At 39.1% G+C, this 25,530-nt stretch overlaps 1 protein-coding gene across 1 annotated transcript in view; it reads right to left on the bottom strand.

Annotated features, from left to right (window-relative positions):
• ME1 (malic enzyme 1) overlaps positions 1-25,530 on the bottom strand; it is a gene marked incomplete at its 5' end in the record, with an annotated part of 157,655 nt that overhangs the window by 54,723 nt on the left and 77,402 nt on the right. The window contains one exon of the mRNA XM_079550867.1: positions 14,872-14,975. Within this exon, the coding sequence (XP_079406993.1) occupies positions 14,872-14,975 (104 nt within the window). The remainder of the gene's footprint in view (positions 1-14,871; positions 14,976-25,530) is intronic.

The raw sequence follows: 25,530 nt of genomic DNA, 5'->3' as shown, positions 1-25,530 counted from the left end.
GTGCTCTGCTCTGACAGAGCCAGATAAGGAGCCAAGGCTGCAGGACCCACCATAAAGCAAGTTGACACAGTAGTTTCAGAAATAGCAGGGGAGAGACTGCAGAAGTTATGGAGATCATAAAGCAAAGGAATAAAATAATCATAATAAAAAAAATATATATATACATCTGGAAAAGCAGACTGTGAATCATGAATCAAAATCTAGAAGCGTATGGAAAAGGGAACAGTCACGACATAGAAGGATAAGAGATAATTTTAAGAAAAACAGTGGGTAAAAAAGTAGGTACGAATAGGATTAAATGAATCTCTTCATAGATAAGTGAGCAGTAAAGGAAAAAGAAGAGTTGGAACTTACAGAAGTCCACAGGGCAGAAAAGGCAACAAGATGAGATACTACAAGTAGTAGGAGGAGGTAAGCAAAACCAGAAGCATATATGGTCAAAAATATGGAATGAGTGAGTCAATGAAAAGTTACTCGCTTCTTACAAGGGAACAAGTGTTTCGGAACACAGGTCTCTCTTCTGCAGTGACATAAAACTTGGACACTGCTCAGCCTGTTAGCACATAATCTTGTGCTTGTGAGCTGCTGTAGATGCTGCATAGACAGTGTGATCGTACCCTTTCTCCTGGACTGGTGAGGCAGGATGCTGCTGCCTTAAGCAAAGAATGTCCAAGCCACATCACAGCAGACTTATTGTCTTGAGCAGCCTCTGCCCTTGCATGAAAACATAAAAATCCACAAAAATTGGCTATCTTTTTTTTTCTTCATTTTTGAGTTTTTTACTGTTTCTAATGCATAGCACTTTTCACACTGAGATGAAATGCAATCTACACTAGATCTATTCTGGTATCATCCAGCTCTACTCTGAACTTCAGAAGTAGTATATAGCTTTTTACTGTCTGTAACACAACTGGCAAAAGGATAGCATGCTTGCATTAGTTTTCTGCTTTCTACATTTTTCAGAGTTTTTTAACTTTTTTTTTTCTATACTATACTATACTGAAAAAAAAAAATCTAAATCCAGCTTCTTTCTTTGAAAAATGAAAATAATTACAATAAAATTGAATTGCTTTCTATTCCAGATATTCTTATCCAACAAAGATATTTTCTAATGTTTGTTCACACCAATGATTCATCTTCCTTGGGTTTATACTTTGACTTCTAAAATTGGGCATAGAAAAAGAGTTAGTTGTCTTCTACAATGAACACTTTTTTATTTGGGTATAAGCAGAAATCAGCCTTGGCTATTTCTCTTAAAATGATTCAACAGCTTCAAAGCCAATTCTGTGAGAAAAAGCTGACTTCCACCTCTCCACAACCTCCTCACAGGTAGTTGTAGACAGCGATGAAGTATCCCTTGAGCCTCTTCTTCTCCAGACAAAACAATCCCAGTTCCCTCAGATGCTCCTCATAAGACTTGTGGTCCAGACCCCTCACAGCTTCATTGCGCTTCTCTGAAAACACTTCAGGGCTCAAAATTTTACTTGTAATGAGGAGCCCAAAACTGAACACAGTACTCAAGGTGCAACCTTACCAGTGTTGAGTACAGGGGATGATCACTTCCCTGCTCCTGCTGGAAACGCTATTTCCTGGCTATACGAGCCAGGATTTCATTGGCCTTCTTCACCATCTCAGCACACTGCTGGCTCATGTTCATCTGAGTGTCAATCAGCACGCTCAAGTCTGTTTCGTTTACACAGTCTTCCAGCCACTCTGCCCCAAGCCTGTAGCACTGCCTAGCATCGTTGCAGCCAAAGAGCACTTTTCTTGTTGAACTTCATCCCATTGGACTCAGCCCAATGATCCAGGCTGTCCAGATCCCTCTGTAAGGCCTTGCTACCCCCAGGCAGATTGACACTTTCTGACAACTTGGTGGCATCTGCAAACTTGATGAGGGCACACTCAATGCCCTCATCTAGGTCATCAATAAACATATTGAACAAGACAGGCACCAGTACCAACCTCTGGGGAACACCACTCATGACCACTCATCAGCTGGATTTAGCTCCATTCACCACTACTCTCTGGGTCCATCCCTCTAGCCATTTCTTTACCCAGCAGAGGGTGTACCTGTCCAAGCCGAAGGCTGCCAGCTTCTCCAGGAGAATGCTGTGGGATACACTGAAACTACAGTAAAACACCTATAGGAAAGCAATAGTTCCAGTGTAACGAATGCCAAGACACAGCAGATTACTTAAAACTCCTACCTCAAGAACTGTATTGCCCCTTATCAGCCAAAAAGAGTCACTTGGACTTTCCCTTCTGTTTCAGTTGGTGTAAGATTTCCAACAAAGAAAGAAGGCAAAATGACAGAAAATGAGATAACATTCAAAAACTTTTATATAGTACGGTGTCACAGTAGTTGCTGAAGCTGAAACCAAGGCAATGGTTTTCTTTGGAGCCAAGACCAATTTTTTTTTGACAAGAATCTATTTTGTCCTGTGTTTTGTGAAGTGGTTATTTGACATTGCCTCTGCTCATTAAGCTAAAACTGCTGCCAACAATCCTCAACTGAGAAAACACTACAGCTCCAGTAACCTTTCCAACTGCCTGAGTGTATATTAACTCCTTGTTCTCGGCAATCTGACCCTCTTCTTCCAAATACAGGGTTGAAAAACCTGTTTAAACACCAAATTATGAAACAAAAGCATGTTGTGCAAATACTCGAGTCCTATGAAACAGAGCTATTTTCTTGTCTTCAGACCTCAAGTCTTCTCTTTAGCATGCTCCTACACCAGTAGCTGCAATTGCAAACTGCACTATTTGGTTATTTTGTAGTACAATAAATGGTCAGAGAGTTAGAATAAGCAGCACAACACTTCCTAGACAAGACTAGATTTTCCAGTCATACTGAATATGTGCAGAAGCTGCCTTCAGTTCAGTGAGAGTTTACTGGGATTGAAACTAAAGAAAGCATAACAAGATGTTTTTGTTATCAAGTGAGTGTAACAAGAATATTTTGGAATATAATTTCAGGACATGGTATGAAAATTTCTTTCTTGTGGAAAAAAAAAATCTCTTGGAAGTTGACATAGAAGTCGAAAAAGGCTTCAAAGTTAACTTCTTTTGAGTAAACTCAAAGAGATTTTAAGCAAACTACTTCTGCATATGCTGTAACATTGTTATCATTTATTTTCAAAATTCAGTGTATCTATTGCTCTAATATTCAGTAGGTTTCTTGCAAATAAAATAAGTAAGCAATATCACTACAGAATTTTATGTTGATCAAATCTATTTTTTAAATTTCCCAATTTATTCAAGTTTGTGTTTAATACTATGGAAAAATGGATTAAATACTATTTGTGATACTTAGTAAATATGAGAATTGCATCCAGACCAAAAAAGCTTAGCCCCCATTGTCTAAACCAAAATCCCAAAGAATGCACTGCTTGCTGCATTCATGTTTCTTTTCTATGAATGGGCCAGTCTATATTTCTTAATTCGCCATCACATTTGTGTTAAAGACAAACCTTATTTTAAAAACATACATCACACACTTCTAATGAATTAGCAATAACAGCTCATCATCTACAGTCTCAGTTTTCATTAGTGTACCAATGCATACTTGCTTGTACAGCTAAAAGAAGACATCTGGGCTAAAAGAAAAGTGGTACGAGTTTTCCTGTGTCCAGAGGCAGCAAACAGGAGCCATCTGCTCAGATGGCATCTGCTGGGGCAGTCAAACAGCACAGCTGCATGTTGATTAATTCAGGTGACAACTTGTTAAAAATGCACCATGGATGCTGTATGCTAGGATTCCCTCTTTAATTCTGTTTTGGGTTTTTTGCAAAAAAAAAATAAAAATAAAAAAAATCCAAATATAGCAGTGTTTGAAGATGGTGCTGCTACTGTAAGAAGGTACTCAGCAACAGAAACTGATGTGGGGATCACATCCTCTATTCTTCACTTGCACCATTTCAAAATGGCCACCTCACAACCATCAGCTCATGCTGGCATTCTAGCTAAGAGCAACATAGGAGCAGCTGGTTCCCATTCTGAAATCTGAATTGGAAAATATACCAAACCAGCTGCAGTCAGTTCTCTTATCCTGAAAACGTTGTTCTTTAAAAATACTTTCCATATATAACTTACAGCTTCTGTAGTTTCTGGCAAAGAAAAGAAAACAAACCCTAACACTGCGCAGTCTGGCTTAAGTTGAAAAATCTTTTTTGTTTAAACAAATTTGAATGATTAACAGATTTAATAGAGCACTTCTTTGTAGATGCTATGACATTCTTAAATCAGCTTGTATAAAAGTGAAGGATCAATGATTTAATTAGCTTTTGTGCCTCTTACCCTACCCAACACCCCAGTATAAATTCAGTGGAATGTCTACAGTCAAACAGCTGAAGAAACGTAGTTTTCCAGAAGTCAAGCATATGTTCAGATCATAATCAATTTTTCAGCAGAAAAGATTAATCAAAGTCTTTTTAATAAAAATTCAATACTGTAAAAAGATCTCTAAATGTCTGGCTCGTTACTTCCAACCACAGAAATTGACTTCATAAGTTTTTAGATTCCTCCATGGCTGACAAGGGCAAAATCTCTAACAAGACAGGCTTTGTATTCTGAGCCTAATTAAGGAAGCTTAAAAAAATATAACAATTTTAATGTTGCAGGATGAAAATATATGTAAGTGGACTTAATTATTGCTAAATTTGAAGATATTCATGGTTTTTTAAAGCATGTGAGATAAGAGATTACTATGAGCATTGCAGCTTTTCAGAGATTTGTGCTGCAAATGTTTTCTGCTCGTAAGCACAGAACTATAAACCCAAATGACACCCAGGACAAATAATCTGCTTAGAAATGGTTGCAACTTGTGCAGAATCTGATTACATGCATCAGCTAATTGCTTATTAAAAGAAAACTACTTTTTCCTGCATTTTTCAAATTTGCAGACTCTTCCGTTCTTATTAACTTTTCTTACAACCCTTCTGGTTATATAATAGACACAAATAAGCTTACTGCTATTCATATGACTTTAAAATGCAAAATAACTCTTGGGTGTGTTTTCTATATCAGAGCTCTATCCTGAGCAAGAACAGTGATTCCAAATATCTGTTACAGTGAAATATTTAAAATAAAAGGAAACAAACACATACACAACAAGTAATTACTTTTTTAACAATATGGATTAATTACACGATCATTACAAAGCAGTGTTAAAAAGTAGAATGTATAGCATGAATTAACTAGATATTCACAAGAAGTACGTCTTCTGAAAAGAAGACTTAGCTTTTTCTCGTACATACTGCTGGTATATTTATGTTTAACTCCATTTTTATTAAAACCTGCGTAGTTCATTTTCAGCAAACCCTGCCAGCAGTCTCTTTCCAGTAGCCATTGCTACAAACCAGCAACTAGAATGATTAACTTTGATGTTAAAATCCACTAAGTTCTGAAATAAAATTAGCCAATTAAGTGATATGTCTCTTGAAGTTTCCAAAGTATAATGTTTGAAACAGATAACCTTCTGGTTTTGTACTAAGCTAAATCCCATTGTCAGAAAGAGAAGTATCAAAGTAATGCTGTGCTGGAGATAAAACTGTAAAGAATTTCCTTCTGCAAGAGCCAATGCAGGGATAGCAGAAGAAATTCTTCCTCCTTATTGTTCAAAACTTTGCAAAATCTAAAAGAGTAAGGGATTAGGAGAGAAACATCACTGAACCACTAAAACTCCAGTCTGATTTTCAAAATGTCTTTCTTTTTCCTTTCATGTGCACCCTCATTTTTAGATAAGATAGCCCATCAGTTAAACATTATCTGCTTCTGTGGACATGATCAGCAACCTTCCAATGCCAGTAATCCAGTTATTCATTTAAACTCACAATAAATTTCAAAGTACTTTCATAATTTGGTAATTAGAGGCATGAGCTAAACATATTCCATCATTTATTTGGGGTTTGTTAGCACTGGTGCAACTGTGGGCGTCAACAAAATGTCAGCTAACTTCATTTACATATGGTAGTGGGTCTGAAGTGTCATATTTCATTTTTCAGCCATTTCCAGGCTAATATTTTTCACAGCAATGTATAAACACTAGTGATTGCTTATGCAGAAGGAAGATGTGCATCTGGAATTTCCAGAAAGTGTCAAGAATATAGCAGACATCAAATACTGTCTCCTTATGTCTAGTTTAAATAAAAAAGAATACGAAACAGTAAAGTAAGTAAATTGCCCTATCTTGCCATTCAAAGCTGCAGCCTTTAACTGCTTTCAATTAAGCAAGCTCTTAGTATGCCTTGTTGGCAGCAGAGAGGTACAGAGAGACTGCAAAATTAGAGAGAAGTAGCTCTCAGCATTCAAAACAATGGCAAAATCTGCAAATGCAACAGATTTAATTTTAATTTTATTAGAACTATATCCAACTATAGTTTTATATATATATAACTATATTTATTTATATATAAAACTATAGATGTTTGCTAGGGATAGCTGTATAGGTGTAAGTCTACCTCAAAGAATATTTAGGGTTCTACTTTTCTTGCCAGTAATCTATCTGTGCAACAGTAGAAAAGTCACTCAGGGCTGGTACTTGAAAGCCTTCAAGCACATAAAGGTAGACACTGGGGTATGAAATAGATATTTAAACACAGGAACCCACTGCCCTCTGAGGTATCCATGGGGTATCCATGGGATCTGCACAGAACTGGCAGCTAGGACTCAGTGTGCGTGACAACTAAAGAACCTAAGCCAGCAGTTGGAAGCCAAAGAGGATACAGTGCTGTACTTCTGCATTTAGGCAAGTGGATTGTTCCAACAAGGACATCTAATTTACATTCAGTTATCTTATGCTTCACTTCCCAGCTATGAAAAAGAAAAAAGTATTAATCTGCAACTACTTTAAGTGCAGCATGACTGTAAGAAGGCTTACACATCACTACAAAGTGGTTAGGCAGATTGGATGGAGGATGTTTTAAATGTCATTGGATATGCTCATAAGACTGAAAAAAAACCAAAGTCATAAGTTGCTGTTCCTGACATAGAAAAGACTTCCTTTAAGGTACTCCATATTATCTTTAAAATAAATATATTATTGTACTTACTGGTGCAGATAACCCACACAGCTTCACAGCTCAGCTCTGGCATATTCTGGTTCCAGTTCCAAATCCCTGGCAGACTGTTCTTATCACAGGGTTTGCATAGCTAAAAGGCTAATTTGGCTGTAATCTCAGGATAAGATTAAATGCTTCCATTTCACAAGTCAGCATTTAAATCCAAACTTCTGTACTAAATGAAAATTGTCCTGATTTTCAGAAGTGCCATGTCTCACTCTTTAGTCAGTTATATTGCTTCGTAGGGACATATTACTGGTGTAGATTCTAGGATGGAAAGAGAAGTAACTGAAGTTTCCATTACAATTTTCTAGGAAGACTGTACAAAAAATTGTACAGAATACTGTGATCTGAGAGTACAGCTGTTTGTCAAAGGCTTAAAATATAATAATATGTTGATATCAGAACATTTGGAGTGTTAAAATATTTTCTCCTTCCCCAAACCCCCATTGGAATCTGTTAGGATCACTGATGTTGTGTGCTATTAATTTTGCTCGAGGTTCATGATTATATTCACCTCATCTGCACAGATGCAGGTTTCCTTGGTGAATCAACACAGGAACAGAGAAGATTGTACAGATTCAGTTCAGAACAAACTAAGCAATGCAGTCTTTTTGGAGAGCCCATCTTGGCCTGTTATGTTGACAGACGCAGGTGATGATAGGCCATTTTAGAATATCTGAGGGGTAATATGGGTAACATCCCATATTTTATAAAAATTGTACTTGCAGAATTATACTTATAGATTTACAAATTTTCAGAATCCAACTTTCCCTGTTATTCTTGTGATACTTGAATCTGCTTGTTACTGGCACACAGAAACTGAAATTTGTACTGAAGCAGGAGACCAACAAATTATTACTACTATTATTTGTTTTACATCATTGACCTTGATTAGCTTTATTTTACCAGGAAATCTATCTCATGTATGTTAAAATATTGCTCACAAATTATTCAAATAAATCAACACTCATTCCATTTGCAATGCAGTTGCACCAGTTAACTTCTACTGAGGATCCTGCCCACCACGTTCTGCAGCTAAAAAAGAGGAAGGAGCATAACTGGGTTTACCCAGGCCCTTTCCACTTTAAAAACCCCTTACTGAAATAAGGTGGAGAAAGAAAGCCTGAGAACAGTGTGTTCTTCACTGGTTGGGTTTTGACTAACTGCAGAGTCTGGGACATAGCTGAGCTTTATTAGAACATGAACACATCCCATTCCAATCTCAAAAATCAGTTTGAATACGAGAAGTATATTAAAAATACTAAAAATACCTCCAACTCTCTCTATTTAGTCCCACAAAAACAAAACAATTGCCTTCTCCCTCAGTACTGTTTGACAATCTTACAGATTCTTGGTTTTTTTAGAAATGAATGAGGTTTTATATCTTTAAGACTCCTCTACTGATCCTTGCTAAGAATTTCTCTGTGGTCCTGCATAACAAACAATAAAAGCACTCTTTCTACAAATAAACTTGATGTGAGTAGAGTCTGTCTATTCTGCCATGATTTCACTTCACTGACAGATTCACTTTTCCTTTTGCCAAATACTGTGCCTGAAAAACCCGCAAAGTGTATGTTTGTGTCATTTCCAGCAATCAGATGTAATTTAGCCCGCAGCAACGAATCACAAAATGCATATGTAAAAGTCTTTAAGGCTGTCAGAAGTTACCAGTCACAAAATCCCAAAAAGATTCATGCAGTTGGCACAGTTGCCAATGCAGCTCCAAGTCTACTCCTTGTTCTTTGCCTGTTCTGCAAAGTGAGTAAAGCAAGGTCCTAGAAAAAGACTGGTAGAAGGCAGTGCCATGAAAGAAGGAATAGCACACATAACAAATTGCACTGGTCTAAGATTTAGATTCTCTGTCTTTTAAAAACCGTATTTTACAGCTAGAATACTGCTCATTAGTAGAGTTGCTAACTATCTATCTGTGGATGCGCTTGTACATTGCAGGGGAGTTGGAATATATGACCTTTAAAAGTCCCTTCCAACTCAAACATTTATATTATTCTATGATTTTTACTTTAATTTCAGTTTATTTAGAGGAAAAAAAACAACCAAACCCTGTAATACTTGCAAATGCAAATCTTGAGCTTCCACTGTGAAAGGCCTGATCTTGGTCATTAGGTACCACTGTGCAAACTTATCTCATGTGAACAACTAAGTAGATTATTTCATGGCAAGCAGCATTAAAGGAGATCCGGAAAGACTGCATAATTGTGTTGTAGGAGATTCAAATTAACTCTGCATATTAAATTAAAAACCTAATATGGCTTTATCTTCATTCATATTTTTCCACGAAGAGAACCTTGAGAAAACAAATAGCTGCTGTGGCCTTTCCAGCCTCTGAATAGTGCAGCATATTCCACTTCTGCATCTCATATGAAGCACTCCCAGCAGCATTCACTGTTGCTGCTGTTTTGACTGTCACCAAAATCTAGACTATGGAATATTTATGTTTACTTATTACTGCCTTGGCAAGCTGTCAGTATTTCTCAAGAGCGTGCAAGCGAAAGGAAATGATGAATCACAACAGTTTAAACCACTGTGAAAGTTGATTGTGGTTTCAGATGACAAAGCAAAGATCCTTCTCTTGCCAAGGACATTGATGGAATAGGACTGAGATCAGAGCTTCTGCACAGAATATTGGTATTTGGGAAATGATGAGTGCTGCTCCTGTGACAAGAGACATGGACTTATTTTTAGCAGATGTGTTGTTATTGACTATTTATACAACAGAACCAAACAATAGGCTTAAATAAGCTGAAATCCATTGTGCTAAGCTGTAAAAATGGCTGGACCCATGTGCTAGAAACAAAAGTTATTGAAAAGGATGGATAGAAAACATGATGTTGAAAGTAAGATATAGACATTTTCTTGGTTATCTAGGGCAGTGATCAATCTAGCAATGCATGCAATCTGTTTTCAGCTTCTAGTTAACGAAAGTACAAATGAGTTTTAAAGAAAAATGTGAAGGTAGATAAGCTAGTATCATGAATTGAAGATTTCAGCACTTCTAAGTCCAGAAAGAAGAGAGAGGACAAAATTTCATGGTTTATATTGACATTAAAGAAAGTTGGACACAAATATTAGATATAGATTGTGGTAAAGGCATAAATAGATTTAAACTGAGATTTAAAAAAAAAAAAGAAGAAGAAGCAGACTTCTCACTTCTCACTGCAGAAGATCAGATTGGGTTCATTTAGTTTTGGAGTGTCAGAAAATTACCACCCAGCCAACCGACCTGAAGAACTGCACCACCAAATGAAGTAGCACAAAGGGAAGGGAAGAGGGCTATAAAGCAGCTAACAACAACTCCCCACTAAGGGAAAAAATCTGTAAACAGAAATATTTTCACTAAGACTGCCATAGGAGGGAGTTGTTGCAGCAGTATTTTTTTCTGTGCTCCTAACAGTCACTTTAACTTGAACAATACAGGAACACAGAGGCACAATGCAAGTCTTAGTCTTTCAGTACCACGATGCACTAGAGGCTAGAGGTGCCAATGTCCTTCTACTAACAACCTGTGCATGAATACATTGTTAGCAGCAATGTGTTGTGCAAAAAATTCCATAATGATGCATAGCTATAATCACCTTTTGTATTGATTTCTTGACAGTACGTTGCCTTGCAAGAAGCTATGTCCATTTTGAATTAATAATTTACAGATTTAACTATATTCCAATGTCATCTACTAAATAAAAACTGAAGTATGAGCACTGCTTCAAAAGTAATGCTTCCTATTTTATTATTCTGGCCCATGAATCACAGGCAGATTTTGGTGGTATGGAAGTAGAGATTGAATATTGTCGTCAACGCTGTGGTACATTTTGTTGTTGTGTGACAGTCGGCAGCAGAGGGGCAGTCTGACTACATGGCATCTGACATGGAAGTGCAGATGAAGCAAAAATGCGTCACTGAATTCCTCTGTGTGGAACAAATTAGCATCCACTGATATTTGTCGATACTTGCGGAACTCTGATGGAGACCAAACAGTGGATGTGACCACAGTGAGGTGGTGGGTGGTGTGTTTCAGCAGTGGCAACAGCCACTGAAAAGGTGTTTCAGGTGGCTATAAAGATTTTGATGAGTGTGTCATGCAGGCTCTTGTTCATTTCTGGCAAAAATGCACAGCTAGTGATGGTGACTATGTTGAAAAACTGTTTTGTAGCTGAGAATTCGCTCTATCAAACAGTGTTATTGTGCTTTTTGATCTGTTGCAGTTTCCGTGGATATAAACAGGAGATATTATTTTTGGAGTGACCTAAGGATTTGTGCAATTTTCTTTTTATGATTGATAAATCTTACAGTTGTTTTCAAAGTCAGATAAGCCTTACTTACCATAATGCAGCATTTTAAAGTAACACATGATGTGAAATGAGGCACTATTACCATCTGTGAATAATATAATCAGGCAAATGAGTAATAATGACTACATCATGATTATTTAGGACAGAACATACTGAATTACAATTGTCAGCAGCTTGTTTTGTGCACCACAAGCTTAAGAAAAGGAGAGCATATAAAAGTAATGGGGAAGGTTTTAATTAAAATGTAATTACAGATTGGAACATAAATGGTACGTGAGATTACTTCTCTAAGGTTCACTAGTATTGCACCTTGAACTGAAACAGAAAAGCGCACAAAAACAAAAAACATCATGCCTACAGAAGACAATTTCAGTGATACAGGGTTGCTTTTCCACATCATAAACCCACAAATTTTAGCTTATACCAGAAAAAAAAATTCTGCACAACTCTTTGGGACTGCGGTATTACCTTCCAGAGTTACATGAGATTACTTTTCATTTTCTATAAGTTTACTCACTGTTCATAGACCACTGGTACAAGTCAGCCTTGTCTCTCTGGGCAGTGCACAGTTCCTTCCCCAGTGCACAGTAACTGCAGCAGAAAGCAAGCTGATAGCATGCTATTCTTCCCTACTCTGGTCTTCTTCAGAGGCGTTCAAGCTGGAGTTATCTTTACCAGATTTGCTAAAAGGAAGCAAATTTCCTTTTTTCCTTCAGAAAAAGGAAAAAATCCACTTTTTACATCAGACAAGTAATGTTCCTGTTAATAAAAGGCTGTTTTTTTCTTCTCCCCTCATTTCTTGTTCTATCTCTAGTCTACATATTTTCCCTTTAAGTGTTTCCAAAATCCCTTCACTGCTGTAAATGAATACATTATTGCAAGCAAGTAGGAAAGAAATGGAAACTGGAATAAAAAAATTAAGTTTCTTCTTCTAGTTTTATAAGAAGTCTTGGTGGATCAGCCCCAGCTACCAGAGCCCTATTCAGCAATCCCTTCTCTCAGAGTTTCCTCTGTAAATGCAGACATTTAAGAACAACTTATCATCTGGAAAAATTTGCTACTGTATAAAATGTTTTATCACCCACATTTCCATAGGGTAAAATACAGCAAATCGTTATGAACAGGTTTTAATTTTGATTTGTGCTATTCGGTGCTGAAGATATTTCTTTTTTACTTCCCATATTATAAGACATTCCTTCCATTTAGTATATCCTCATACCCTCAAATCGCTGTGCAAAGACAAAAGCAAGAAAAACTGGGTAATGTCCACAGAAATTACAGCACCTGTCCACAGCAAAGGCAGCTGCTGGCAACAGTAACAAATAAACAGACAGATACAGACATAGGTAAATAAATAAAAGCTGTTTGCAGACTTTATGCCAGAAGAAATCCATATACTTTCCATATGCTTATGCCTACTCACATCTGGGAAAAATCACACTGTACTAGTTTCATTCTGCTATGATAACACAGTGGATACTGTACCAAAATCTTGTATTAGTGGATGTTTTAAGTCTTTCTCTGTGTGCTTTTATTAAAAAAAATAAAGACTCATTCAAAAATGATTTTGATTTACAAGAAAAGTCTTTTGGAGTGAATAGCAGTGAAGGCTGTGAAAGGGAAAATATTCCAGTTGATGAAATTATACCTTCACATGACAGGCTTTTTTGTAAAGCACACCATAACATTTACTCTATAAAAGTAGCATTCCAAAAGTATACACTATAAATGATGCTGAACCAGCTGATAACAATCTAGATTTTCAAAATTTAACAATCAGCCAATACGATACACATGTCTAGAAAGATTTCTTGGAAGGCAATGAGAGAAGCCTATATAAAATGTACCATCCTGTACAGCTGCCTACTTCCGCATGTTCCCAACAGAGCTGCTAAAACCTCACCTCAATATAAGTTTAAATGTAGAGTGTATTAAATCATTGAACAAATGGTCCTGACTGTCTTAGCTACATCGCTTCTCCCTTCATCTTAGCAAGTGAGTATCATAACTGGATGTCATAGTACAGCCAAAACAGCTAACAACTTTGAATTTTTAGTTCTCCACTTCAAACATGAAATAAAGGACAATGTTGTAGACCATAGCAGCTGAGAACACAGTGATCTTTCAGAAGGTCAAGTTAACATCAATTGCTAAAAATTACTCAAAATTACTGTTTATAAAGATTTTTGAGTAAAAAGAACGGGAGAACAAATCAACCATCAAACATTACTGAAATAGTATTCTGCTTGACCTTGATAATTTTCTTCAGTATATGATTAAAATGATATAAAATTAGCTATGGTTCAATTTTAAAGAAAGGGTGAATTAGTGAATGCATTAAATAAGAAATTTTCAAAACTCGGTCCATAGAGCAACTTCTAATGTTCCAAATCTTCTATTATGAAGATAAAAATGCGTCAGTTTTACCTGAAAGAGAATACTCAAAAGGAACTGTAGGAAGATTAAGAACAAGGGACTCTCAGCCAAGAGGGGGTAATGGGTAAGAACATAGCAACATGTAGAGGAACCTGTGCCTCAAGTACGGGAATTAAGACTACTCTCTTGCCCTGGTTTATTTTACACAGGATCCAGGGCAGGAAGAACAGAGGTTGTGCACATCCAGGTGAGGTCCCAGCATGGATTCAAAACATGTCTGGGACACAAATTGAGACTGAGGAGCTGGAAAGTATTTCCTGGTCCCACAGCTCAGTCCTGGCTTTACGATTTACCGCAGAAGAGGGGAGCATGTTCTGATAAGGATTCTGGTACTTAAGACTATTTAATGTACACACACTCAATGCAGAATGAGAACTCGAGAACTCCAAATATTTTAATGACAAAGGAAAATGTAAGCAAGCGTGTCATTTGACATAGAACATACTATTCCATATATTCTAATAATAAATCTAACTACTTTCTGAACAGTAGAGAAGGAAACAAGAGAAAGAGCTGATTTGGAATAGGTCTATAACATGACATTTAAAAAAAAACAAGACATTAGAAGATCGGTCTTGTGTTTGTTTGGGTTAGGACAGAGACTAGGGTGACTTTATTTTCCTTTTCCTGTTTTGTTGCTGTTATTCTTGTTTTTAATAGAGAGGGATTCAGTGCAAAGTGCATGCAACCTTAAAACCTGAGGAGAAGAGAGATTTAAACATGATGGCAAGCAGGCTGTAAAAACAGCGTATTCCTAGTATGATGCTGATGCCTTATGAAGTCAGAACTGCAAAAAAATAGTTTGAAAAGTTAATTCACTCATCTCAAGATGAGTTTTCCCACTCATGCAGTGAATTCATAAAATGATATTATTGAAGGCAAGTTAGAGACAGTTTGTCATCTTATAAAATATAATGCTCAAAAAAAAAAAAAAAAAAAAAAAATCAGAAACATAGCAACTCTGATCTCATTACTCTTTCTTCCTTACATAGTTAAGGACATTTATTTTTTCCAAGATGAAGTTCACAATGGAATTCACCAATGAACAGCACAAATATATCACATACCTTGAAGTCACAGCTTCCATGAATTCATCAAGAAGATCATCATAGGCTTGACCTCTGATTCTCTTATGTCTCAGCCCAATATACAAAGGATCTTTCAGCAATGCCTGTTAAAAAAAAATAACTATTTGAACTATTACAGGAACAAGTTACACTAGTACATTCTATATTAAAAAGGACAACAATGCAGTGTTTGAGGATTAACCCAAGCGTATGAAATACATATCCATTTATCCACCACTATAGAAAGACTGAAAAAATGCAGCAAAGAGATTAAAGAAACAGCCTTTTGTACCAAGGAAAATGGATATCCTAGTATCAAAAGAAGTATATTATTTCCAAGTGAAAAAGTGAAAGTTTAACCTAGGAAGTCAAGTTTCAAGAATATCTTTTTAGAACTTCATTTAGTTCTTTTCCCTTTTTTTTTTTCCTTTATATCCTGACAGGGCTTGAATTTTAAAAAAGCTATTTTCTCTTCTTATCATGTTTCACAGATATCTCTCAGGGAATACTTAGTTCATCATTTCAGCTGTGTTGAGAGTCACAGAATCACAGAATATCACAAGCTGGAAGGGACCTACAAGGATCACTGAGTACAACTCCCAGCTCCGCACAGTACCACCGAAAAGTCAAACTCTATGTCTGAGAGCACTGTCTAAACACTCCTTAAACTCCAGCAGATCAGCGTCTAGACTGCTGTTCTGGGCAGCCCGTTCCATGTCCACCACTGTCTGGTGCAGAACCCATCCCTAACCTTCAGTGCCCTTCCCCTGACACAGCTCCATGCTGTTCTTTGGGCCCTGTTGCTGCCACAGAGAGCAGAGCTCAGTGCTGCCCATCCACTCCAGGTCAGGAGCTGCAGGCCACCATGAAGCCTCCCTTCAGCTCCAATGATCTGGGCTGAGCAAACCCAGAGACCTCAGCTGTTCCTTGTACATCTTGTTCTCTAGATCCTTCCGCACCTTAGTAGCAGTCCTTTGGACACACTAATCATTTTATGTCCTTCTTATATGGTAGTTTCCAAACCTGCATACAGTAAAGATGCCCTTCTGTGTGGCTGCTCTTCAACCACTTATATAATGTTCATGAACTTCAGTCTTCTGAGGCTGAATAGGTGTTAGCTATGCACACTTAGGCAAGGAAATGAGTTTGGCATCCTGGGACAGCTTGTCTGGTGCCACGTATTGCACTGCAAGGACAGAAGCAGGCAGGCTGTGCCGCACAAGGGCAGTAGGGATGGAGCCTGCTCGGCACACACCATGCCTGGCTGCCCACAGCCCTTGCACACTGGGCTCTTTATTCGTTGCCACAGATATACGCCGGAAGCCTCCACAGAATGTCCTTGGCTCAGTCTGGTTTTGTGCTGCCTCTTGCTTGGGGACAAACTGTGGTAATTTTGTAGCCTGTTACAAGATTCCTCCATGAAGCATTCTTTCCAGCCATTACAGTGTTGTTGTTTTTTAATTAAAGTTCACTGGCACTGACAGTTCCTCAGCTGGGCAAAGCCGTCTGTGCATGTAGGAGCCAACCCTAGAATATGAGCAGTGGGGTTAAGTGTTTGTGTAAGTTGAAGCTACAACTGTTAATTCCTCTCCAGGTTAAGAAATTAATAGGCTTCCTGAGCAAAAGGCAAGCAAAGGATGCAAAGATCAAACTGGAAGATAAAAACCTCATGGATAGAAAGAGCAAATTGGACTGAATCGAGCAGCCTTTTTAAAGGCAAATTAACTGAAAAATGCTAACTCGGGAGTGCAAAACAATAGAATCGTTATTTCAAACTGTATCAAATACATGGAATACTCCTGCTATTAATGTTTTCCCACAGAAACTATTCTTTCAACAACTGTGTTTAAGATTGATATCATAGAAACATTATGAAGGTACCATCTTTTAAATTCTGGACTGACAGGAGGGCAGGTTTTAGTGATGTTTTTAGGGTTACAGATGAGAAAATGTCTATTATCATTGAGTGGTATTATAGTCAGTACCTATCTGTCCAGCAGGTCTAGAGAAAGGGTGAGCTGATGCTAGCACTTATGTTAGCTCATCCCAAAGATGAAGTATCCTTCTGGGGAGAAACAGAAGATAAAGCTCCTTTTTTCTTTCACAAGAGGTTCCTTGCAAATATGTTGACAAAGTTCTCGTCTTTAGGTAGGAAGAGCCCCGATCTTTTACTGGTGAGTATGTAAAAGAGGCAGTATAGTTCAAAGAAAAATGTTACCTGATTATGAAGTTTCTTTTTGCAAAGCATTCTACAGCCTCAAACCCAACTAATGTCAGTGTTAGTTGCAGGATTGCGGACATCCAAAATTCAGTCAGCATTTGCAAACAAAGAATCTAATACACATTTAAGTTGTGTGTGCTGGACTTCAAAATAAGCTTGTTCAAAGAAAATAGGCATAATAGTCTAATACAAATTGAAATCTTATCCAGCCTTCCTAATGCCTTCAAAACACTTTGCAGCTGTAAGCAGTTCTTACAGGGCAGAAAATCATGATTCAGCATGTTAGTGCAAATTTAAATGAACGCAGATTGATTACTGCGCAATTAATTTTGATGGAAACTGTTGGTATGCCCATAGCTTCAATGTTATTTTTTAGCGATGAACTCTTTTATTGAAAAAAGTTTCACACAGCGTGAAATTTCAGTCCTGTGGAAACAAAAAAGTTGTTTGAAATGTCTGACATTTCTGGAGAACAGAAACTCCACTGTGTTCACAAGCCCTTCCCCAACCTGAGAAAACTGAGAAAAGAAGAAGCTCACAGGAAGAATTTGGACTGTTTTAACATATACAAATATTAACAGTCGAAAAGGTGTCAACGGTCCTACATTTTCCTTTGTGGCTGTATGCCTCATTAAACCAATCGTACTCTGAAATGTTTCTCATTTCTGGGAGGTGGCACATCTTTCTCTCAAAGCTGCTGGTGTTCCGTACAGCTGTAGTTTCCCTTTAGTTTTATAACTGTGGCTCCAATGAATATTATTTCTCATTGTAGAAATGAAGGGTTTTGATATTTTTAATGGCACTGGGGGAATTTCTGCTGTGAAACATCACTGTATACCAAATATGTTATAGGTGGCACTGAGAAGTCTGGACTCCCTTTGCTGACGTCTTTGTGAGTAGAGAGGCTCAGCATCTTGCAGCCCTGGGTTCTGAACCTCCAGTGTGCACTAAATTATGTAAGTTCCAAAGAAATTTCCTGGTGCCAAGTTTGAGAATAGCTGACATTTCCGCATGTTTTTTCTCTACTGATGAAGTATATATGTGTGCAATTTTCTGTTTCTCACTGCTTTGGCTTTTGTAGCTAAATTAGAGCCAGGTGCACAGCTCAAGCCTTGCCTGAACTTTGATGGTTTGCTGATCTCTTTACTATAATTGTGCACAAGTAAGATGGTATAAATGACTTGCCTTTTTCTTAAAACCACAAAGTCATTACAGTTTTAATATGCTCAGGTGGTTCTTCAAAGGACTTTTTGTTATTTTACTCAGCTAATTTTAAGTAGATCTATATGATCCTCCGAGTACCAGAACCTCAATTAAGCCCTTTCTCCTTGTAAACTCTTATTTTGCTTAAAGCTTGAATTCTGCCATGTTGCTAAACCTCAACTTTTTAGTAGTTTTTTCAGCCTTAAAATTAAGTGTGCCTAAAAATAAACTAGTGTCAACTTTTCCAGTATCATTTAATATGTGTAACAAACCCACTAACCAGGAAAAGCAGACTTACGTTTCACAGGAGATTAGATTTCCAAAAGAACAAATCTAAGTTTAAGCTTTGACAACAAGCTGGGGAACAAAAGGAACCCAAGTCATTGAGGAAAAGTACCTAATCATCATGTCAACTTGACACACTTGATTGTGGTATAGAACTTTCTCTCCAGTGATCTGTTTTGAAAGCCATGAAATAGCCGATAGTAAATGTTAATCTCTCAAGATGTGTGAACACTGAAAAAAAAAAAAAAACCAAGCAGGGACCCAGTTTGCATGGTGTTGACCTGAATAACAGGATAATGTGCTTAAGCAGCTTATTCATTCTTCAGTGCCTTTTGGAAACAGAGAAGCTCCACAATGGATTGCCACTCACAGCTCAGAAATAACTACTGTTCTTTTCACTTGTAGAATGTTTAGTTCCTTTGTCTTTGCCCTGTGTTTCTTCATACATTGTTCCAAACAGGACTATAAAGGAACTTCGGGCTATTTCTTGTTGAACTGTAACATTTGTAAAGTAGAAGGCATTGAGCTGTAAAGGAATTTCAGGCTCTCAGTATATAGCTGGCCAAGCTTTTCATCAGCGTTTGTCGCTGAATTAATTGTCTGGGCTTGTGAGACTTCCCGGGCTGGATGTTTAAACGTGCCCCAGAAACACTGAGTTCGGCATGTTTTAAGTAGTCTAAGTGAATAGGTGAATACATTTATATAGCTTTCTCATAACTACGCTTGTTTTAGAGCTCTGAGCTTTAGTACTGACTATAGATTTAAAATGCTTATTAAAGATTTAAAAGTGGCATAAAGAGGATAAGACCCAGTGTTTCAAGGCAGATCTTTGGCTCAATTAGCCCTTTCTTTAAACAGCATAAATTTGAACACATATTTCTCTTGAACTTTTACAGAGTTACTACCCATTTCGAACTGGATTATGACTCAATTTAGCTGTGAAGTTTTTGAAACATCTTCATAATTTAAAAATTTAAGGGGGCGAATGTATCTTTCATTTGTATTTCCTATGAATTTATCTTCCAGAAAAGTAAAATTACCCTTCGTATGTCAGATTTTCCTGAAGGCGGTCAGCTCCGCGTTTAAAGACTGCCTCCTCCAAGAAAGAAAGGAGAGTGGTAGTTGTAGGTGACTCTCTTCTGAGAGGAACAGAGGGTCCAATATGTCGTCCTGACCCTACCCGTAGGGAGGTGTGCTGCCTTCCTGCAGCCCGGGTCAGGGATATTTCTAGAAAACTCCCCAACCTTATCCGCCCCTCTGATTATTATCCTCTATTGATAGTTCAGGCCGGCAGTGATGAGATCCCTGTTAGAAGCCTGAGGATTATAAAAAATGATTTTAGGAGACTGGGGAAGTTAGTTGATGGAGCGGGCATACAAGCAGTGTTTGCCAGCATTCCCTTGGTGACAGGGATGAACGCTGAGATGATCAGGAAAAGCCATCTTATAAATGCATGGCTGAGAGGCTGGTGCAAGCGTAAAAATTTTGGATTCTTTGATCATGGGGTGGTCTACTCGGCATCTGGCCTGAGGTCTACTGATGGGAATTGCTTGTCTCCAAAAGGGAGACGGATACTTGCCCAGGAGCTGGCGGGACTTGTAGAGAGGGCTTTAAACTAGATAGGAAGGGGGAGGGGGATAAAGCCAGGCCTGCTAGAGAGCAGCCTGGGGAAGTGGTAGTGGGATTAGGTGAGAGGCGAGGGGCTCAGCTGAGGTGCGTCTACACTAATGCACGCAGCATGGGCAACAAACAAGAAGAGTTGGAAGCCATTGTGCAGCAGGCAAACTATGACCTAGTAGCCATAACGGAAACGTGGTGGGATTGCTCCCACGATTGGAGTGCTGCAATGGATGGCTATAAACTCTTCAGGAAAGATAGGCAAGGAAGGCGGGGTGGAGGTGTAGCTCTCTATGTTAGGGAATGCTTTTACGCTACTGAGATTATGACTGGGGACGATAATGTTGAATCCCTATGGGTAAAGATCAGAGGAAGGGCTGACAAGACAGGCACCCTGGTGGGCGTCTGTTATAGACCCCCAAATCAAGATGAAGAAACAGACGAGGTATTCTATAAGCAGCTGGCACAAGCTGCACAGTCGCCTGCCCTTGTCCTCATGGGGGACTTTAACTTCCCTGACGTATGCTGGGAGTACAGCACAGCACAAAGGAAGCAGTCTAGGAGGTTTCTGGAATGCGTAGAGGACAACTTCCTGATACAGCTGGTCGGAGAGCCCACGAGAGGAACTGCCCCACTAGACCTGCTGTTCACAAACAGGGAAGGTTTGGTGGGAGATGTGGAGGTTGGAGGCTGTCTTGGACAGAGTGATCATGAAATGATAGACTTCGTGATTCACGGTGGAGCCTGGAGGGGGAATAGTAATACTGCTACCTTGGACTTCAGGAGGGCGGACTTTGAATTGTTCAGGGGACTAATAGGGGGAGTCCCCTGGCATTCAGTCCTAGCAAGCAAAGGGGTCCAAGAGAGCTGGTTGCTCTTCAAAAAGGAAGTCTTAAGGGCGCAGGAGCAGGCAGTCCCCCTGAGCTGCAAAATGAGCCGGCGGGGAAGAAGACCGGCGTGGATGAATAGGGAGCTATTCCTGAGGCTCCGGGAGAAAAAGAGAATCTACCGCCTGTGGAAAGAGGGACAGGCCACTCAAAATGAATACAGGGAAGTTGTTAGGATGTGTAGAGGTGAAATCAGAAAGGCAAAAGCCCAGCTTGAATTTAACCTAGCTGCTGGTGTGAAAAGGAATAAGAAACTCTTTTATAAATACATTAACAGTAAGAGGAGGACAAAGGAGAATATCCACTCTTTGCTGGATGAGGCTGGGAATGTGACCACTGAGGATAAGGAAAAGGCGGAGGTTCTGAATGCCTTCTTTACGTCTGTCTTTAAAAGTCAGACCAGTTATCCTCAGGATACCCCTCTCTCTGACCTGGTAATCTCGGCCGGGGAGCACACTAACCCCCCTGCGATTCTGAAAGAAACAGTCAGAGACCTACTGCTCCAGCTGGACTGTCACAAGTCGATGGGGCCAGATGAGATCCACCCAAGAGTGCTGAGGGAACTGGCGGAGGTGATAGCCGAGCCGCTTTCCATCATCTGTCAGCGCTCCTTGTTGACTGGTGAGGTCCCAGATGACTGGAGGCTTGCCAATGTGACTCCCATTTATAAGAAAGGTCGTAAGGAGGATCCGGGGAACTACAGGCCTGTCAGCCTGACCTCGGTGCCAGGGAAGGTTATGGAGCAGATCGTCTTGAGGGAGATCATGCAGCATGTGCAGGGTGACCGGGGGATCAGGCCTAGCCAGCATGGGTTCATGAAGGGCAGGTCCTGTTTGACCAACCTGATCTCCTTCTATGATCTAGTGACCCATCTGGTGGATGAAGGAAAGGCTGTTGATGTGGTCTACCTAGACTTCAGCAAAGCCTTTGACACTGTCTCCCACAGCATTCTCCTGCAGAAGCTGGCAGTCAGAGGCTTGGATGGGTACACTCTTGGCTGGGTAAGGAGCTGGCTGGAGGGCCGGGCGCAGAGAGTGGTGGTGAATGGAGTCAAATCCAGCTGGCGACCGGTCGTGAGTGGTGTTCCGCAGGGGTCGGTGCTGGGGCCTGTCCTCTTCAATATCTTTATAGATGACCTCGATGAGGGCATCGAGTGCACCCTCAGTAAATTCGCAGATGACACCAAATTGGCTGGAAGCGTGGATCTGCCTGGGGGTAGCGACGCCCTACAGAGGGATCTGGACAGGCTGGAGAGCTGGGCTGGAGCCAATGGGATGAGTTTCAACAAGGCCAAATGCCGGGTCCTGCACTTCGGCCACAACAACCCCAGGCGACGCTACAGGCTTGGGGCGGTGTGGCTGGAGGACTGCGTAGAGGAAATGGACCTGGGGGTATTGATTGATGCTCGGCTGAACATGAGCCGACAGTGTGCCCAGGTGGCCAAGAAGGCCAATGGCATCCTGGCTTGCATCAGAAACAGTGTTGCAAGCAGGAGCAGAGAGGTGATTGTTCCCCTATATTCAGCACTCGTCAGGCCGCACCTCGAGTACTGTGTCCAGTTTTGGGCCCCTCACTGCAAGAAAGATATTGAGGCCCTGGAGCGTGTTCAAAGAAGGGCAACGAAGCTGGTGAGGGGTCTGGAACACAGGCCATATGAGGAGAGGCTGAAGGAGCTGGGAATGTTCAGCCTGGAGAAGAGGAGGCTCAGGGGAGACCTTATTGCTCTCTATAACTTCCTGAAGGGAGGTTGTAGTGAGCTGGGGGTCGGCCTCTTCTCTCGTGTCATTAGTGATAGGACCAGGGGGAATGGTTTCAAGCTACGCCAGGGGAAATTCAGGCTGGACATGAGGAAGTATTACTTTTCAGAAAGGGTGGTCAGGCACTGGAATGGACTGCCCAGGGAGGTGGTGGAGTCACCGAGCCTGGGGGTGTTCAAGGAAAGACTGGATGTTGCGTTGAGGGACATGGTTTAGTAGGAGCTATTGGGAATAGGTGAACGGTTGGACTGGGTGATCTTTTAGGTCTTTTCCAACCTTAGTGATTCTATGATTCTATGATTCTATAATATATTACTCCCCATCTAATACTGCCTTCTGACATTCTCTTAAGAGGTCACAAATGATTTTTTCACGAGGACAGGTTTACCACAGTATTCAAGGGTAGGCACTGATGCACTAAATCAGGCTAACACTGCATCAGTGATGTGCTGCCACAACCACATCTAGCAGAGCCGGTGTGCATTTTAGGATACACAAAAATAAGAACACCAAGATAAACATACTGCATTATGTTTAACAGTCTCAGAGAACTCACTGAATGTTAACATCTGACTGAAGGGGTAGGGAAGATGCTAACTCCACAAATGCCTGTAATTTGAGTTGGAATTTGGAAGATGCTCAGAACCATGGTTGCAGAGCAATGTTTCATCAGATGCAATTTAAGGATGCATAACTCTTGTATATAGTAAAACTGAAAACAAATAGTTGTCTGCATGCCAGTAGCACTTCGTGAAAATCTTAATCTTATTTGCCTATTGAGAAAACAATAGTCCTGAAGAATCTGATATTGTTTAGGACTTCAGCAGATTACACTGCATACAGTAATTAATATTTTAAAATAGAGACAATGATCAGACAGCAAGGAAGTGGAGTAAGTCTTACATTTAACACATGTAATTATCAGAAGACATTAAAAGAAATTTCCTAAATCCCTGACATCTACTTTCTATAAAAGATTTTACTGATTCTCAGGAAAAGCTCAGAGTAATAATTAAGCTCTCAGTACAACTGACTGTAAATAGCCCCTAAATGACTAGTGAGTATCATTCCTTCTTCAAGAGCTCCAGCACTTAAACAGCTAAAATCTCAAACTTCATACGTGTTGTCACACATCACAAAACATTTAAGAATACCCTCCATGTTTTAGAATATGCCTGGCTGAGAAGGGAAACAAGCTACAGAAATAGATAATCACAACCAAACATTATTATCTTATTGCTCTTAAACATAAAAAGGAAAATACAAATCTCCAACTTAAAATGCTGAAAGAACATTATGCTGTGAGAGCTTATAATAAATTACAGAAGATGATCAAACAACAGTTACAGAATATGATCTAAAGAGACTATAATGCATCCAAAGAAACCTAAAGCCAATTCTGGCCCCAGTGAAAATTTTTCTAGAAATTAGAGACTTTTTTTTTTCTTTTTCAACTCACAATTTAATAACAGACAAATTGTGTCTTGATTTCACTACAAAGCAAAATGAAGATAATTTTAACATATGCACTCTTTATAAAACTGAAAATCTTATTTCATTTTATCAGTATGTCTTGTTTCTGATCAACAGTTCTGATATTTTGTGATTATTTTTGTTTTTTTTCAGATGTAACTATAAATCTTTGTCACTTGCTATGTCCTCTTATTCTCAACTTCGTTAAACTTGTATCTATTTATTTCATTTACTTCCATAAATTAATCCCTTATGGACATTCACAGAATATCTTTGACCCTGGCATCCCTGTCTCCAGTGCTGACACAGCCATGATCTTTACTGGAACCAAATAGGTTGAGTCTCTTCCTACATAAAAAGGTAACACCAACAATGACCCTTTGACAAACTAGAAATTACTAACAAAGTCTAATGGTATTCTTTTGATGCTTACATCTCAGCTTTTGATTATGCCTGATTTCCTAACAGCAGGAAAAAAATAAGGCAGAAGTAGCTCTGTGCGCAATGTAGACCTTTTAGAGCAAGGCCCAAGGTTTTAGGATCAGCCTCACCATCAGCCCATGATGTTTTGTCTCAGAAACTAGGTCTATTTCTGTGGTAACAGAGATGATGCATCTTATCTCACAGTTTGTTATAATAACTATATTTATGGCTCATTCCCACTCATCTCCACTGATTGTCAAAGTGCTGAAGAAGCAGACAGCTAGTTTCAGAAAGAAGAGAAGCCAACTAAAACAAACAGTATCTTTTGCCATTTTCTGAGTGTTAAGAATTGGAAATGTTTGCTGTATTTTGAAATAAGGTCTGCCATCAGTTTGGTCTATGGATATTCATGCATACTATCCAAAATAAGCATTTCCAGATATTCATTTCTACTCTCTTTTATAAATCCCTTTTTACTGAAATGCGGAGTGAAAAGAAATAAAATGAACTGATGTAACTGCTGGTAATATCAGTATACAGCTCTTTAATATTAACTGAAACTGAGACATAAATCTAGTGCCTGCATTAACGCTCTTTCTGCTAAAGCCGTTTCCTCCTCTGCTTCTTCTTGGGTCCATAAAGTCACTGCAGATACACTGTTTGGTAAATGCAACAATCTGAAACCCCATCTGGCTCTCTCAGATTTTCCATGGTCTAATGAAATAGATTATTTCACAGAAGAAATATTCATAAACAATGTATTTCATAAAAATAACAGTCTAGGGAAAAGAAT

Source organism: Tetrao urogallus (genome assembly GCF_951394365.1).
Source record: "Tetrao urogallus genome assembly, chromosome: 2".
Taxonomy (NCBI): Eukaryota; Metazoa; Chordata; class Aves; order Galliformes; family Phasianidae; genus Tetrao; species Tetrao urogallus.
Note: the sequence above shows the minus strand (reverse complement) of the source record. Positions and strands in the feature narration are given on the sequence as shown.